At 41.9% G+C, this 14,082-nt stretch overlaps 1 protein-coding gene across 1 annotated transcript in view; it reads right to left on the minus strand.

Annotated features, from left to right (window-relative positions):
• Positions 1-2,486: 2,486 nt before the first annotated feature.
• CFAP221 (cilia and flagella associated protein 221) overlaps positions 2,487-14,082 on the minus strand; it is a 79,512-nt gene continuing 67,916 nt past the window's right edge. The window contains exons 21-24 of the mRNA XM_032479300.1: positions 13,847-13,938; positions 7,880-7,972; positions 6,898-6,993; positions 2,487-2,719 (exon numbers count right to left, since the gene is read on the minus strand). Of these exons, the coding sequence (XP_032335191.1) occupies positions 2,611-2,719; positions 6,898-6,993; positions 7,880-7,972; positions 13,847-13,938 (390 nt within the window). The 3' untranslated portion in view covers positions 2,487-2,610. The remainder of the gene's footprint in view (positions 2,720-6,897; positions 6,994-7,879; positions 7,973-13,846; positions 13,939-14,082) is intronic.

The raw sequence follows: 14,082 nt of genomic DNA on the forward strand, positions 1-14,082 counted from the left end.
AAGTTTTTCTTGTTTTTGCAGATGCAGTGGTCCCTGCTGGTATGAAGTTCATCTCTGGCTTTGGGACCCTCTTAATATTCTTGTACCTAGAACAAAGGATGCACAGGAAGGGCCTCTGTGGAAAAGAGCTATAGAGAAAAACTCGTGCAGTTTAAAGTCAGGTTGATAAATGCTTTCAGCCTTTTAAGCAGATTGAGGCCAGGGACCTCCTGCTGCAGGCTGAGGCCTGCAGCTTGGGCAACAGGATACAAGGAAACCACAACGGGTCAAGAGGAAAGCACTGGGGTCAAGAGCAGGGCACTGGGGGCAAGAGCAGGGCACCAAGAGGGGTTGGGCAGACCACCCAAGCTCCCTCCTCTCCAGCCCAACCCTGGTCAGCAAGAGCATGAGAAAAGCCCTTTAAACCATGATTCAGCTAAGCGGTTACAAACACCATTACAGATATCAGATACTCACCAATTCTGACAACAGGGTCCTGCTGGGTTATGATGCACCAAGGCAGACACATCCCTTCTACGGAATTCTTTTGAAAATACATAACCTCATCCCAATCATGAGAAAACACTCGACAAACCCGCACTGAAGGAGATTCTACAAAATAACTGAGAAGAAACTGAGGAGACTCGATGACTAACTGCAATGTGGCGTCCTGAACAGTAAAAGCATGTTAGTCGATAGCATTGTGCCAAGTCTAATGTCCTATTTTTCATAATTGCACCACAGTAGATGCTAACATTAGGGGAAGCTGGGTACAATAGATATGAGAGTTTTCTGTTCCAGTTTTAAGTCTAAAATAATTTCAAAATTAAAAAACATTTTTTTTTAAATTACTGATGCCTTGGTGCTGCCCTGTTAGTTAAGGGGAACTTGTATTTTTGAACTATTGTTTAATGACAAGTATACTTTTCGCATTTCCTAATTTAACTCCCACAGCCCTGTGTGAGGTGAGTACTGAAGCCTGTCTTTGCACTGGGGAAAACAGAAGTTCAGAGATGTTAAGAGAGATCCACAGTTAGTAAGAGAAGGATGAGGATTCACCTGCAACCAGCCAGGTGCCAAAGCCAGGCTCTCCCCACTTCCTTACAGGAAGAGAAGTTGCAGAAGAAAACTAGGGGCAAAACATTGAGAAGCGAGGGCGTGGAGTCCCACGGTGAGGCATTTGGACTTGATCCTGGAGTCCAGTGGTTCTCAGTCCTGGCTACACTTTATTATCCACCCAAAGAGCTTTAAAAATTATTATTGCCTGTGTCCTACCCCAGAATGTCTGATTCAGCTGGGTTTTTACGAAGCTCTCTGAGTGATTCTGCCGTGTGGCCAGGGTGAGGGCTCTCTGTCTAAGAGGAGCAGTGGGATCGTTTCTGAGAGTAGACCCTGGCCACTGTCCACCCACGTCTGAGCCCTTGAGTACGACCTGCCTGGCATAGGGCAGTGGGCAGGGGAGGTACTGTAAAAGGGAAGAACGAATCTGACTCCATGTTAGATCTGTTCCTTTGGCTCTAACCCTGGGCTCTGTTTCCCGTGCTGTCATGCGGGTTCTGCACCTTTTGTAAAAGAAAGTTGCCGATAGCCTGAAGTATTCAAGACAGCCCATTCTCAAGGCTCTGACCTTTAAGGGTATACCACTTTCCTGCATTGAATGACAACAGGAAAATGGTCATTAACCTTGAATTATCTAAAGTATGTAAAGAACTACCTCAAACACTCCGCAGCAGGGTCCCGTCCCTAAAGAGTTTTGGCTTCATATTGAAAAGACAAATTCCAGGAAAACATCAGAATCAATAAGTTAATGAAGAGTCCTTTCGAAATTATACAGACGCCTGATTTCAGCTGTTAAAGGTATGCATAGAAAAAAGAATGGGGGAAATATATCCAAATATATTTGGATAATTATGGGTGGTTATCATCTAAAGCAAATGCTGTCAGCCTTACGAGCTTGTGCATGTGAATGGAGCTGTGAACACAAAGTCAAAAGGCCTGGTTTTTACTGACAATTCATAGGGATTCCTGGCCCCTTGCCAAAGACTTCCTGGCCCCGGTGCCTCTGAGAGGGCTCACAGAGGTGTTAACCATTTCTCCCAAAGCAGGCTGCAGGCTGTTGTCACCTACAATGTCCCCTCTGTTTCTAGTCCCCTCACCTGGGTTTACCATTGCACAGCTGCGCGGGAAGCCAGCGACCTCACCAACACTGTTCTTTCCAGAAGTGGCTGCCAGCGTGACTCAGGGATGCTCAGGGGGCCCAGCAGGAGCTGGCACGGGAGCAGCCCCCTCCTCAAGCCTTCCTGCTTCCAGCCACTGGGCACCGCCCTCCAAAATGTCTCAGAACATCAGCAGCGCCTGGTTCTCAGCCTCATCACCACAGTGCACGCCTTGCTCAGGAAGCCTTTGTACCCACGCTAAATCTTGCACCAAGAAGCTCCCAAACATGGCCATCGTACTAATGACATTTTATTTTTAAAAAGAAAAATAATTTTCAGATATATACCTCATCCACATTTTGATATTTTCTCTCTAGAAACTTGAATTCCAAAAAATGGCTGGGACAGAAATAGACACAAAGGACCACAGTGACCTGCAGAAAGCACTTGAGAGAGACCAACCTACTGGTGATGTTTATTCTAGAATCAGGTACGAGTTGAGAGCTTTGCTCCGCAGGTTCCTCATCTCCTCAAGCACCTTTTCTCTCGCCTTCTCCAAGGGCTGGTCTTGGTCTTTCGCTTCTCTAAATATCAAAAAACGAAACAAAACAAAACAAAAATCCCAACAAGGACACATCAGGGCATGTCATAAAACACTCAAGTCACCCATCAAGACCCTGCTGCCAAGCACAGCACTGCCAGGGAGGCCCCGTGAAGGCTGGAGGAGTTGTTCATACACGTACATGGTTTAAACTATATTAAGTAATAATTTAGTTACCAGTGAAAGTACCTGGCTGCCAAGTTATTCAAACCTGGTTTCCAATCCCAGCTGCACCCATTTCCTAGCCCGGCCAAGTTACCCAAACTTTCAATCTCTGTTTCCAGATGTACCACTGCTGATAATTTCCCATATCCCAGGATTGCTGCGGAGGTGGAATGAGAACTTATTTGTAGACATGCGAGCATGGTATCTTCTAAATACACAGTCAGCATTAGTGGATAGTTCATGTTTATGGACAAAGTAGACACATCATAACTCTGATTCTGATAATGTCTCCAGAAGGGCGGGGATCAAAAGGGAGGACCTCTTGCACCTGGGCTGTGGAGTGGCTGATGGGGAGCCCAGGATGTTGCTGGTGTGGCAAGGGGTAGAGCTTTCCAAGTATCTGGGAGGACGTGATGAGTGTATTTGGTTGAAAGCATAGATGTCCAAAGATTGTGAGCTCAGCGATACAACCTGCCTGGATAGAAGAATTCCATATAAAATTAAGCGCCTCTGAAACATTTCCTAAAGAGGCTGAAAGGCTGAAAGATAAAGTTTTAGCAAACATCTGAAAGTTTTGAAAAAGTGGAAATATCTAAAAATGAAGAATTAAAATGTTCCCTAATGCATATAATTTAAAAAAAAGACTAATTGGCACCACTTTATAGAATCAGTCTAAAAATATATAGATCAGGTCAGCCCTTAAAGATATTAGTGATTGAATGATATGAGGATAATCTAAGGAGAGCTGAAAGATATGTCAACAGTTTCTTGGACACTTTGCTACACGATTACCCTTCCTGGGTCTTGAGAGGGTGAGATACCATAAAGGCAACAAAGAATTTTGGGTTAATTACAGTCATTGAGGGAGAGCGGATGATGCTTGGCATCCAAGGAAATAAATATTTGCCAGAAACCGAAAAGACAGCAGTCTTCACAGAGACATTAAATACCACTGATGTGTTCCTATTTTTCTGTCCCTGTCTGTCCAAGCTCAGGTTGTGTGTGTGTGTCTGACAGTGAGGACTCTTGTCAGTTTCTGGCTGAGGCTGCGGGAGGTGAGGAAAAGGGACAAGTAAGGACAGAGAAGACAAAAAACTGAGCAGTGAGTGATGCTTGGTATATGAGCTGAAGAGAATTTCAGAACCAGATAGCTTTTAAAAACCATCTGGAATACTATGCAGCCAATAAAATGATCATCATGTTGACAACTTTGACACGTGAAAAAATATACAAAAAAAATTTGCACTGCAAAATAGGGCAATTCAAAATGACATGGATATATTTATTGAAAAATGTATGAAATGGATGTGTATTTTGAAAGCAATTGGAAGTTCAGTTGGTGTGCAGAAAATGTTTAGAGTTCATTGTTGGTTTTTTGTTTGTTTGGTAAAGTAGTTGAAATACATAAAAAGAATATATGGGTGAATATATAAAGCAATAAGTTGTATTTCCATTAATAATAATTTGATAACCAGGTGGCATTTGACATTAGCTCTGTAGGAAAAATGGTGAAAAACCATTAAATAGGTAATAGTAAACTATTAGTAAATAGTTAAATATAGTTAAATAGTAAGTAAGCAAAGAGGTATTGGATATTACCATTCAAAGTCCAGGGGTAATTTTTGAAATTGAAAAAAAAAAAAGGTTTGTATTTAAAACTCATAGTCAATTGTTTGAAACCTGAAACAAAATGCAAAGTGCATCTATTTCTTGAGGTGTAAGAGGTTCTATGTACTATGTGGTGTAACATGGTACTTTACTATTAATTAGCTGATCAAAACAGTGGTTGAAATTCTATTTAAAATTTTTATTTCCTAAAGTTTCTTTTAGCAGAAACTGCCAATCTACTTTCTGAGAAGTGCTGGTTTGCTTTAGGCCCCTGCTACTGCCACTATTAAGCTGAAGGAACCCACACTAGGCTAAGACATGAGGGCATTCCTTCCAGAAAAGGCAGGGCCTCCCCCAAACACCGCAAACAAAGGAAGAAGACACCTGAGAAATTTACAAGGAAGGGTAATTATCCTTAATCTATGAGGGACTCTTACAGATAAATAAGAAAAAGATAAACACTTTGTACAATATAGGTAAAACAGTCCCCTCATAAAAGAAGAAAAAGAGTAGATAAGCTTGGGAGAATTCTTACTATCACTTGTAAACAAAGAAGTTAAAATTAAAACAATGATATGGTCATTAAAAAATCTATCATTGCTGGTAAAGATGGAAAAAAAAATGATAGTATTCCATGTTGTTCAGGGCATTTGAATGTGGGCATCCTGACCTCTGCTGGTAGGAGGCGTGTGGATATACTTTCTGGATGGCAATTAAGCATTACATATTAAGACCGTAAAAGGAACACTGATCTAGCATTTATGTTTCTAGGAATTGTTCCTAAGGAAACAGTCTGATAAGTTTGCAAGGAATTATGGCACAAGGATGTTTACTGCGGCGCTATTGGCAACAGCAAAACACTGAAAAGAGTTTACATGGTCGTCAGTAGAGGACTGGTTAAACAAATTATGGTACACCTAGCGGTGAAATATGAAGATGTTGATCTGCACACATAATATATGTTGGGGGTGGATAGCTCAGTGGTAGAGCACGTACATTGCATGCACAAGGTCCTGGGTTCAATCCCCAGCACCTCTATTTTTTAAAAAATAAAAATATGTTAATGATATATTGTTAAATAAAAGTGTAGAAGACAAAACAATATGAATGCTATGACTGAATTTATACACACACACACATACAGTTGGCCCTCTGTATCCACGGGTCCTGCATCTGCAGATTCAAACTACCCCGAGAGAAAAAATTCCAGAAAGTTCCAAAAAGCAAAACTTGAATTTGCTGTGTGTAGTAAATATTTACAAAGCATTGACATTGTATTTACAACTAGTTACACAGCATTTACACTGTATTAGTTAGTAGAATTTATAATTACTTACAGTATAATTACTTACAGTAATCTAGAGATGATTTAAAGTATACGGGAGGAGCGTGCGTAGGTTATGTGCAAATTCTATACGATTTAATGTAAGGGACTTAAGCCTCCAAGGATTTTGGTGTCTGTGCGGAATCCTAGAACTAACACTCCCTGAGTACCAGGGGACCACTGTATGTATGGTTTAATGAAATATAATAGATATTTATGGTTTACTTAAGTAAATAAATACATACGTATTTGGAAGAGCACACATCAAAATGTACAAGTTACCACCTCTGGGCAGTGGGATTATTGTCTTTATTTTACTCTCTATATTTTCCCCTGAATTTTCTGATGTTTTAATAATAATAAAGACTTTTTTTTTTAAAAGAAAAAGAATTTTTGAAAGGATACCTGGAATTTCAAACTTATAAACCATACAAACTATTGGTGGTTATTGACATTACAAAAGTGTTCTTGAAAACCAATCATTTTAAGGATGACGATGATGTGTGCTAGCCGGCTGGCCCCCGTTGGAGAGGCCAAGGGAAGAATCCACATTTGCTGAGCATCTGGTTCACATCAAACACCTGGCTAGGTGTTTTCACATCGGCATTTCATTTAATCCTCACAATGGCCTCTGAGAGGTTTCAGTTTTGCACGTTACAAATGAGGAAACTGAGGCACAGTTATTGAAGATAAGTAACGTGGCTGGAGATGTCCCCTGTCATACATGTGGAGCTGGGCTGCAGCCCCAGGTCTTGTCTGGCTTGAGAGCCTGGGTTCCCTGTACTGACTGAAACCCATTCGGCTGTTAATAGGACACAAACACATCTCTCAAATGAAATGACAAGCAAATGGAAAAACTGGATTCAGGTTTCAAAGGTTTACTTGCCGCCAATGTTGGAGGGGATGTCATTATGCATAAAGTACACATCTAAATATCTACAGCATTGGAAAAGTGTCTCTTTTGACATGTTTTTAGATTCAAACAACATGGCAGTTCTGTACTTCGTGTAGGACAAATTTTATCCAGGGCTGCCTCTTACTAAGGCATGAAAGCATCCACTTACTTCTCCTTCTTGGTGTCCTTGTCGTCCAACATAGGGAATTCCACTTTGATCATTTCTGGAGTCAACATAACTTCTACACTCTGTTCACAGAGCTCACTGAGAAGGAAATAAGATGTTTAGCTGGAATGGCTTTTATAGAATTCATAGTCTTTTTGAGTGCACGTGGGACATTTACCAATATTGACCATATCTGGGACCATAAAGAAAGCTTGAATGTTTCAAAAGATTGAACTGATTCAGAGGAGGTTCTATGGCCACATTGGAATTCGAACAGAAACCAGTAGCATCTCCCCAGCAGCCCCACCAAACAGGACTTGCTCCTCTGCACCTGAAGTAAACGTGGATCATTCCAGCCCCACTGCAGCGTTCCTGGCCAACGCCCTCGTGCAGTGGTTTGAGTAGCAGGCACTCAACCTCCCTGTTCACACCTGGATTCCAAGTTTCAGATGCTTAAGCACTGCCAAGTAGCACCGCGTGTCTTAGGGAAACTAGATCGACGTCTCAGATATTCAGGTTTCATTCACTGATTACTTACATGTAAAGATGTTTCAGTGGGCACAGCTGCAGGACATTCAAGGACACATTCTCACTGGCTGTTGGATGCTTATGAGTTATATCACATGTAAGTGCCTTGGTCTAAAGCTTCTGTTTCTTTATGCCTCTCCAAATCCTCCCCATCCTCCAAGTACTACCCCAGGTCCTTGTGAGTGCTGAAAACTTCCAAGCCCATTAGCACAACCTCTCCTCGCCCCTCCCTCGAGCTCCTGCAGCACCTTAAAGATCAGCAAATTCGAGACTTTAGAGACTATTAATCCATCACAAATCTAGCATCTTATCTAGTTAGGGGTATGGCTGGGTGTTAGCCTCATCTTGTTTGGGCTGCAAGCTCAGGCACTGTTGAAATCTCTCTTGCTCTTTTGAAATCTCTCACATCAGCTGGCATAGTTTTGGAAAACATGAGAGACTAAAGGTGACAAAGTACCGTTCGACTGTCTCCATCCTGTCTTCTTCCGGTAAGGCGTCAAGAACGGCAGGGACGTTTATAGGGAGCATGACTAAATTGAAAGAATCACAGCTGTGGAAAAATCACACAAGCGGCCAAGGATGAATGATCATATTAGTAGTCTCGGGGTCTTTACACAATTTCCTCAAGCACTTTTCTTTTTACCACTGGTGTTTCACTCTCCCCTTCTGTCCCCTTTCACTCCCGGAAACGCACTCACGCTTCCCTAGAGGTAAAGGCAGGGGGGATGATGGGTACCAGTCAAATCCAAGAGCTTGGTGCCAAACAAGCCATTTCCCAGAGTTTAGAAACATAAAATTTTCAAACTTGTGGTGTCTAAAATTATATGATTTCCCAGTGCGGGGGAAGGGGGAAGTAGTTAGTTCACTTTTTATTCTTAATATTTTCCCCACATTTATACTCTTCATTAGTTGTTTTTTCATTTTCAAATCTTCCTCCCCACCCTCTTACCTGTTGTTTGGTATTATAATTTTAGAGCTTTGTATAAAAATTCCTGGGTATTGAGGACATTAAAAGAATTGAGATAGGGAGAAAAGAACATTTTGTTATTTTTAAAGTTGGAAGCAGATTTCTGTTTCAAGTTGGTGGAACAAAGACTCTTTTTTAAAAAAAATTTTTCCTTTTTTTTCAGTTTCCACTCCTCCTTACACACCTCTCTAATAAAATTAAAGGGCTAAAAACTGAACACACAACAGCAAAGAGAATAGGAAAAAAAGACACAAATGGATAAACATTTCTAATAATTTTCTGGAATAAGTTTCTAGAAGCTGGGAGGAGTGCTGTCTCATAAAAAAGAGTAAAAAATGACCCACGGCAGGAAACTGACCTGCTCACAGGCCTTAGAAAGGCTGCAGGGTGAGGGTAAGGCAGGCGGCAGGAATGGGAAAACAGGGGGTGTGCACTTACGTCTTGGAGCTGTTTCTTCTTGTTGTTTAATAAACAAAAATGCACCTGCTTGACAAGTACAGAGACTGGTTAAATAGTTTTAGAAACGATAAACAAGAGTGAGGGGGAAAGCTATAATATAGAGCAATTTTCAGGAGATATTTTAAGTTTAAAAAGCAAATTGCAGAAGAGCATATCCAGTGGCCACATTTTGTATAAGAAAGAGGAAAAAGAAAAATACATATACTCTGTTTAGTGTTACAAAGAGAAACATAGGAAGGGTGTGAGAAGACCAGGCTGGCTGCCAACAAGGCGTGGAAGGGAGATGTTTCTCTCAGTTTGACTCTTGGTGTAGTTCTGAATTTGGTAATGAGCATGTTAATGTTCTACATATTCAAACAATAAAATTAAATCAGTAAGAAAGGGAAGGGACCCCTCCCCTAGAAAAACTGAAAGCAGACTGAAATAATATTTCATATGAATTCCATAATCACACTGGAGGAAAAGAAAGAGAGAAAGAGGAAGACAACAAAATAAGAAGAAAAGAAAGAAAGAAGAAAAGTAAAGGAAAGAAAGAAAAGAAGAAAAAAGAAAGAAAAAGATGTATATGGATCACTGAAACATCCTGCTGTACACCGGAAATTGACATATTGTAACTGACTACACTTCAATTAAAAAAAGAAAAAGAAATAGAAGAGAAGAGGGAGGAACCATTCAAGTAACTTCTAAATACAGTATCTGACTACACAATGGGATGGAGGTAGGGCGAAAACCCCAAATAAATCTGAACTCTATTTATTATGCTTGTTTATTTAAAGCAGTTATAGGTGAAGCAATTCTGAAACTGTTTTTGATGTGCTGTGAAACTGAGTAAGTGTGTGAATGTGTTAGGAGACCAGACTTCTCACAGGGGAAGAAGAGACAGACAAATATGGAATGGAGAAAAGCAAGCAATACCCTACGGATATGGCCTGGAATTATGAGAACTGGTTTGAATCCATGATTTCTAAAATGGGCATATGTGTGTATGGGTGTGTTTATGTGCACATGTATATGTCCATATGGGTATATGGAGCCAAGAAGAACCCTGCAGGACTGCCCCCGCCAAGTACAAAACCCGGCAGTTAATGATCAGGACAAAAGTCACAGACTCAGTGTCTGAGGCACATTCCTGAGTTGTTTTACAGATACTAAGATTACCACCAGAGGAAAAAAAAAAAGCTGACTGTATGATGACCAGATGATAGACATGACATAAGCTGCTCCATCTTGGGCAGGACTGAATCTATGACCAGCTCATGTCCAAAAACTGGCCTCAAGAGAACAGGGTTAACACTGTTGCTCATAATTATCTATACCTTTGTGGGCATCAAATAATTGTAGCTTGCTCTGCCTGTACATGTAAGTGGGCAACTAAAATTGTCAGCAAAGAGATGCTGCAGACCCATGTCAACACATTCCACTCTGAGAATACTCGCCCTATGTCAGCACGCAGAAGTTAGAGAAGATGGAGATTTGCCCCAATCCCGCAGACATGCAATGATGTTTGACAGTGGGGAACTGAAAGCAGCAGCTTTTTTGCCCCTTTCCTGTTTGCCCGTTTCTGTCCCCCTCTAACCTTGAAAGAACCCAATTATAGGAATGAGATCACTAAGCAACTGAAACAAACTCCTGACTTACGCCCTCCTGAATGCACACCACGCCTTGTCTAACCTGCTGATTAGCTCTCTGCCCCTAAAGCCCCCTTAGCGATCCTGCAGGCAGATCACATGTGAAGAGAGAGTCAGCCAGTCTGCACGCAATGGAGAATGATGCAGAAGCCAACCTCCTGCCTCGATGATTCACTGAGATTCCTCCCCCCATTTTTCCCTTTAAAAACTGTCATGGCTGAACAGAATCTTTGGAGTTGTTTGGATATGAGTCCACTTTCTCTCCAGGCTGATGGCTTTTCTGATTAAAGCACCTTTCTTCCCTATTGACACTCGCCTCTTGAATTGTTGGCTTCTGAGCCGCCTGCAGCTGAATCTGAGTTCAGTAACGTACATATGTACGTGCGCATGAATTTTTGTATGAATATATATATGTGTATGTGTGTGCATATATATACACACATATATGTATTGTGTGTATATACAGATACAGACGTATATACATTTATGTTCCCCCCCAACGCACTCTGACTTGTCTGCTGGGGAGGCCAAAAACAAAGACCCACCCCTCACCCTCAGTAGCAACATGTACACCTAGAACCCAGATTTTGGTCTTTAATACCATTTCTCACTAAAAGGAACCTGGCCTCCACCGCCCAGAGATGAGTCCTGTTTACTGACTTCATGACAGAGCATGCAAATCCTAACTGACAATCCCACTGAAACTTCAGAGCATGTATAGTCAGAGGGGATTACTGCCGAGAAGAGAGTGAGAGAAGGTGAAAACCTGGACCGCTCTCCAGAGATCAGGCTGGTCCAGAAGATAGAAAGGTGACCACCAAGAGTTTTTCATGAGACAACACTTCTCTAATTTTTAAATTCTGAGATTATGCCCCTCTTGCTTTTTAGGGGGTTAATCTGTTCCTTTGGAATTGAAAATGGTGGAGACAGTAAGATGGTGTTTGGGAGTTTTGTTCTGCTTTGCTTTGTTTTAATGCCTTTCTTGGCAAAGTAAAACTCTGATGGCCCTAAGTCAGTTCCTAAGATTCTTCTGAACTTTTTACTTGTCTATAAAATCCCAAAGTCTGGGCACTACTGGATTAAATGATGTCTTCAGTTGCTGCTGACTGTCAGATTTAATGGAAGTCCTAGAGATTCAACAAGTTCTCTCTGAATTTACTAACGAGCAAAGAAACCAAGTGAGCCGTTTTGATTATTATGAATACAAAAGTGACTTGGCATAAACACTAAATAATGACATTGCATGGTTTATCAATAAACAGACAACTCTCAGAAGCAAAAATACATGGGAAATACCAGCTAAGAAACAGGTCATCTATTCAAGGAAAATGACTGCAAAGGTGGAGTCTCATTAGTGGATCTGTAGGAAGTTAGAAAGGAACACCCTTATTATTTTATAACTCTTGCAGAAACAAAAACATGATCTACTATCTTAAATCATGGAAATCCACAATAAAGAGATAAAGAATCTGCTCTTGATTTTATAATCTGTTATGCAATTATGTTTATTTTGAAACAAATTGGCCCATCAGAGCACTCAGGCACAGAAGCTGAAAGAAACAACTCATGGAGAATTTTCTTTAATTCATGTAGAATTCATGTTTAATTCATGGTTAATTGAAGCCCCAGGTAACTGCATTCTGAGTGCCTTTTGAAAGAACAGCCTCAGGAGATTTTTCCAAGGCCACTGCTTTGGGAAAAAAAAACGGGATTTTTTTTTTTTCTTAATTCTTGGGACATGTGCTTGCTAACAGCTGGTGGACACTGGCAGTCTCCTCCTCCCACTGTTTCTCATTTTGCTTCTTCAGTGTTCTCCGGTACCCCACACCCAGCTATGTTGTGTTTACTGATTCCAGGGTTCAATGCGGAAGTGTCCTCACTGCCACCCCACCCCACCCCCCCGGCAAAATAAGGCAGTGTGTCAAGGCGGTCGCGGATCATCGCCGTCTGGTGGCAAGACAGTGACGGCAAGGTTTTGTGGGTGGGGGTGGGAGCAGGAGGAGTTATTAAAGACGGAGCGAGATGCCTCCCTTTAATCCTCACAGTGGCTGGTGGGGACGCCATTACCGTCCCTGTCTCACAGATGAGGAAATGATTGCCCCAAGGGCTTCAGGAATGGGTAACTCGCCCTGAGGACACAGAGTGGCTGACACAGCTGGTGGGGAACGGAGGCAGGTCTGTGAGACGCCAAAGCATTCGTTTTCTCCACAGTGTCACTGTCCCTCCTGCCTTTGATTTTTGAGACTTCAGATTTTAGAAACATGCCAAGATGAAAAATAAAAACGCTGGGTTTGTTATGAGACGGCATTGGGGCGGATGAGGCACAGATGAACTCACAGAAAAGGAACTAATATTTTTGCGCTCCTCCTGTGTCCCAAATATTGTATGTAATCTCATGTTAGTCTCCAGGCAAAGGAGCGTGGTAGAGAAGCCCTGAGGAAACAACCCAAAAGGGGAGGCATGTGGAAAAGCCTTGGGAAGTCAGGTTGGAGTTTGCTTAATTCAGGAAGAGCTCTTCTGCTGGCCATGAAGGAAGAAGTCGCGTTAAGTGTTCTAGAGTCACCGACTGGATTTCAACTATCTCCCCCGATGCTCAGGGAGGGCTGGGTCATCGATGGGCTGTACATATGGGGTCAGTGCACACTGGGGGAGCTTTCTTGCTTCTACTAAAACTATAACGTCAAGGCACAGCACGATCTTCACTAGTCCGGTTGGCTTGTCTGCCAATGGTAATCAAGTTGGGATACTAGTCACATTTGCTCACCAGCAACTCCTTTAACTATGTTTATAAGGACAATGGACTATGGAAGCAGATTCAAGAGCCCGGGAGTAGGTTATTGACCAGGCAGAGTCCTAAATAGAAGGCATCAAGCTACTTGTTTCACACGTTAGGGCTTTGAAGAGGTGTTAAACAAACGGGAAAAAAATGTGATGACTCTCAGTTTCTTCTTTCTTTGGTCTAACAATATTCTCATTGGACCTGTTCTGTCTCTGCCTCTGTGTGATGGCAGATGTGGGACCTCCCAGGGAATGGCCAGGCTGGGGTATGAGAGAGAAGTGGGTCCTTTTAAAAATGTTAAAAATGGACAATGATTATTTCAGCTGAATTATCTGGATTGGTTGTTGTCTTTTATTGAAATATGGCCAATTAGCCGCCTGTGACATTGACTTTTTCATGTAGATCCTGATTAAGATAAAGTCAAAATATGAAAGTCAGTTACACATCACCCTAGTTCTCTGACTAGCAAACTCCCCTCGTGTATTAAAAGTATGATTTGATATATTACTGGCCTGTAACTCTGGGGGAATCACAGGCTCTGCCATCCACGGGGCACACATACACCTGGGAGACAACGGGTGAGTGGCTTACCTCTGTGTCGTCTCCGTCTTAGAGGTTTCGGGCAGGGATGAGAGAACCAGGCACTGGAACCTCTTCCAGTTCATCACTCCGGGAATTATGTCCTATAACCAGAGCCCGCACAGGGGTTTTACATGGAAAGGAACTGTCTGGTGAGGTGAAGTCTAGCCAAGGACTTTCATTCCATTCAACTGGCTATTTTTCAGTCTTAAAAGTTTAGTTCCAAAATGTATAATTTCATGAAGTTT

Source organism: Camelus ferus, chromosome 5 (genome assembly GCF_009834535.1).
Source record: "Camelus ferus isolate YT-003-E chromosome 5, BCGSAC_Cfer_1.0, whole genome shotgun sequence".
Classification (NCBI taxonomy): Eukaryota; Metazoa; Chordata; class Mammalia; order Artiodactyla; family Camelidae; genus Camelus; species Camelus ferus.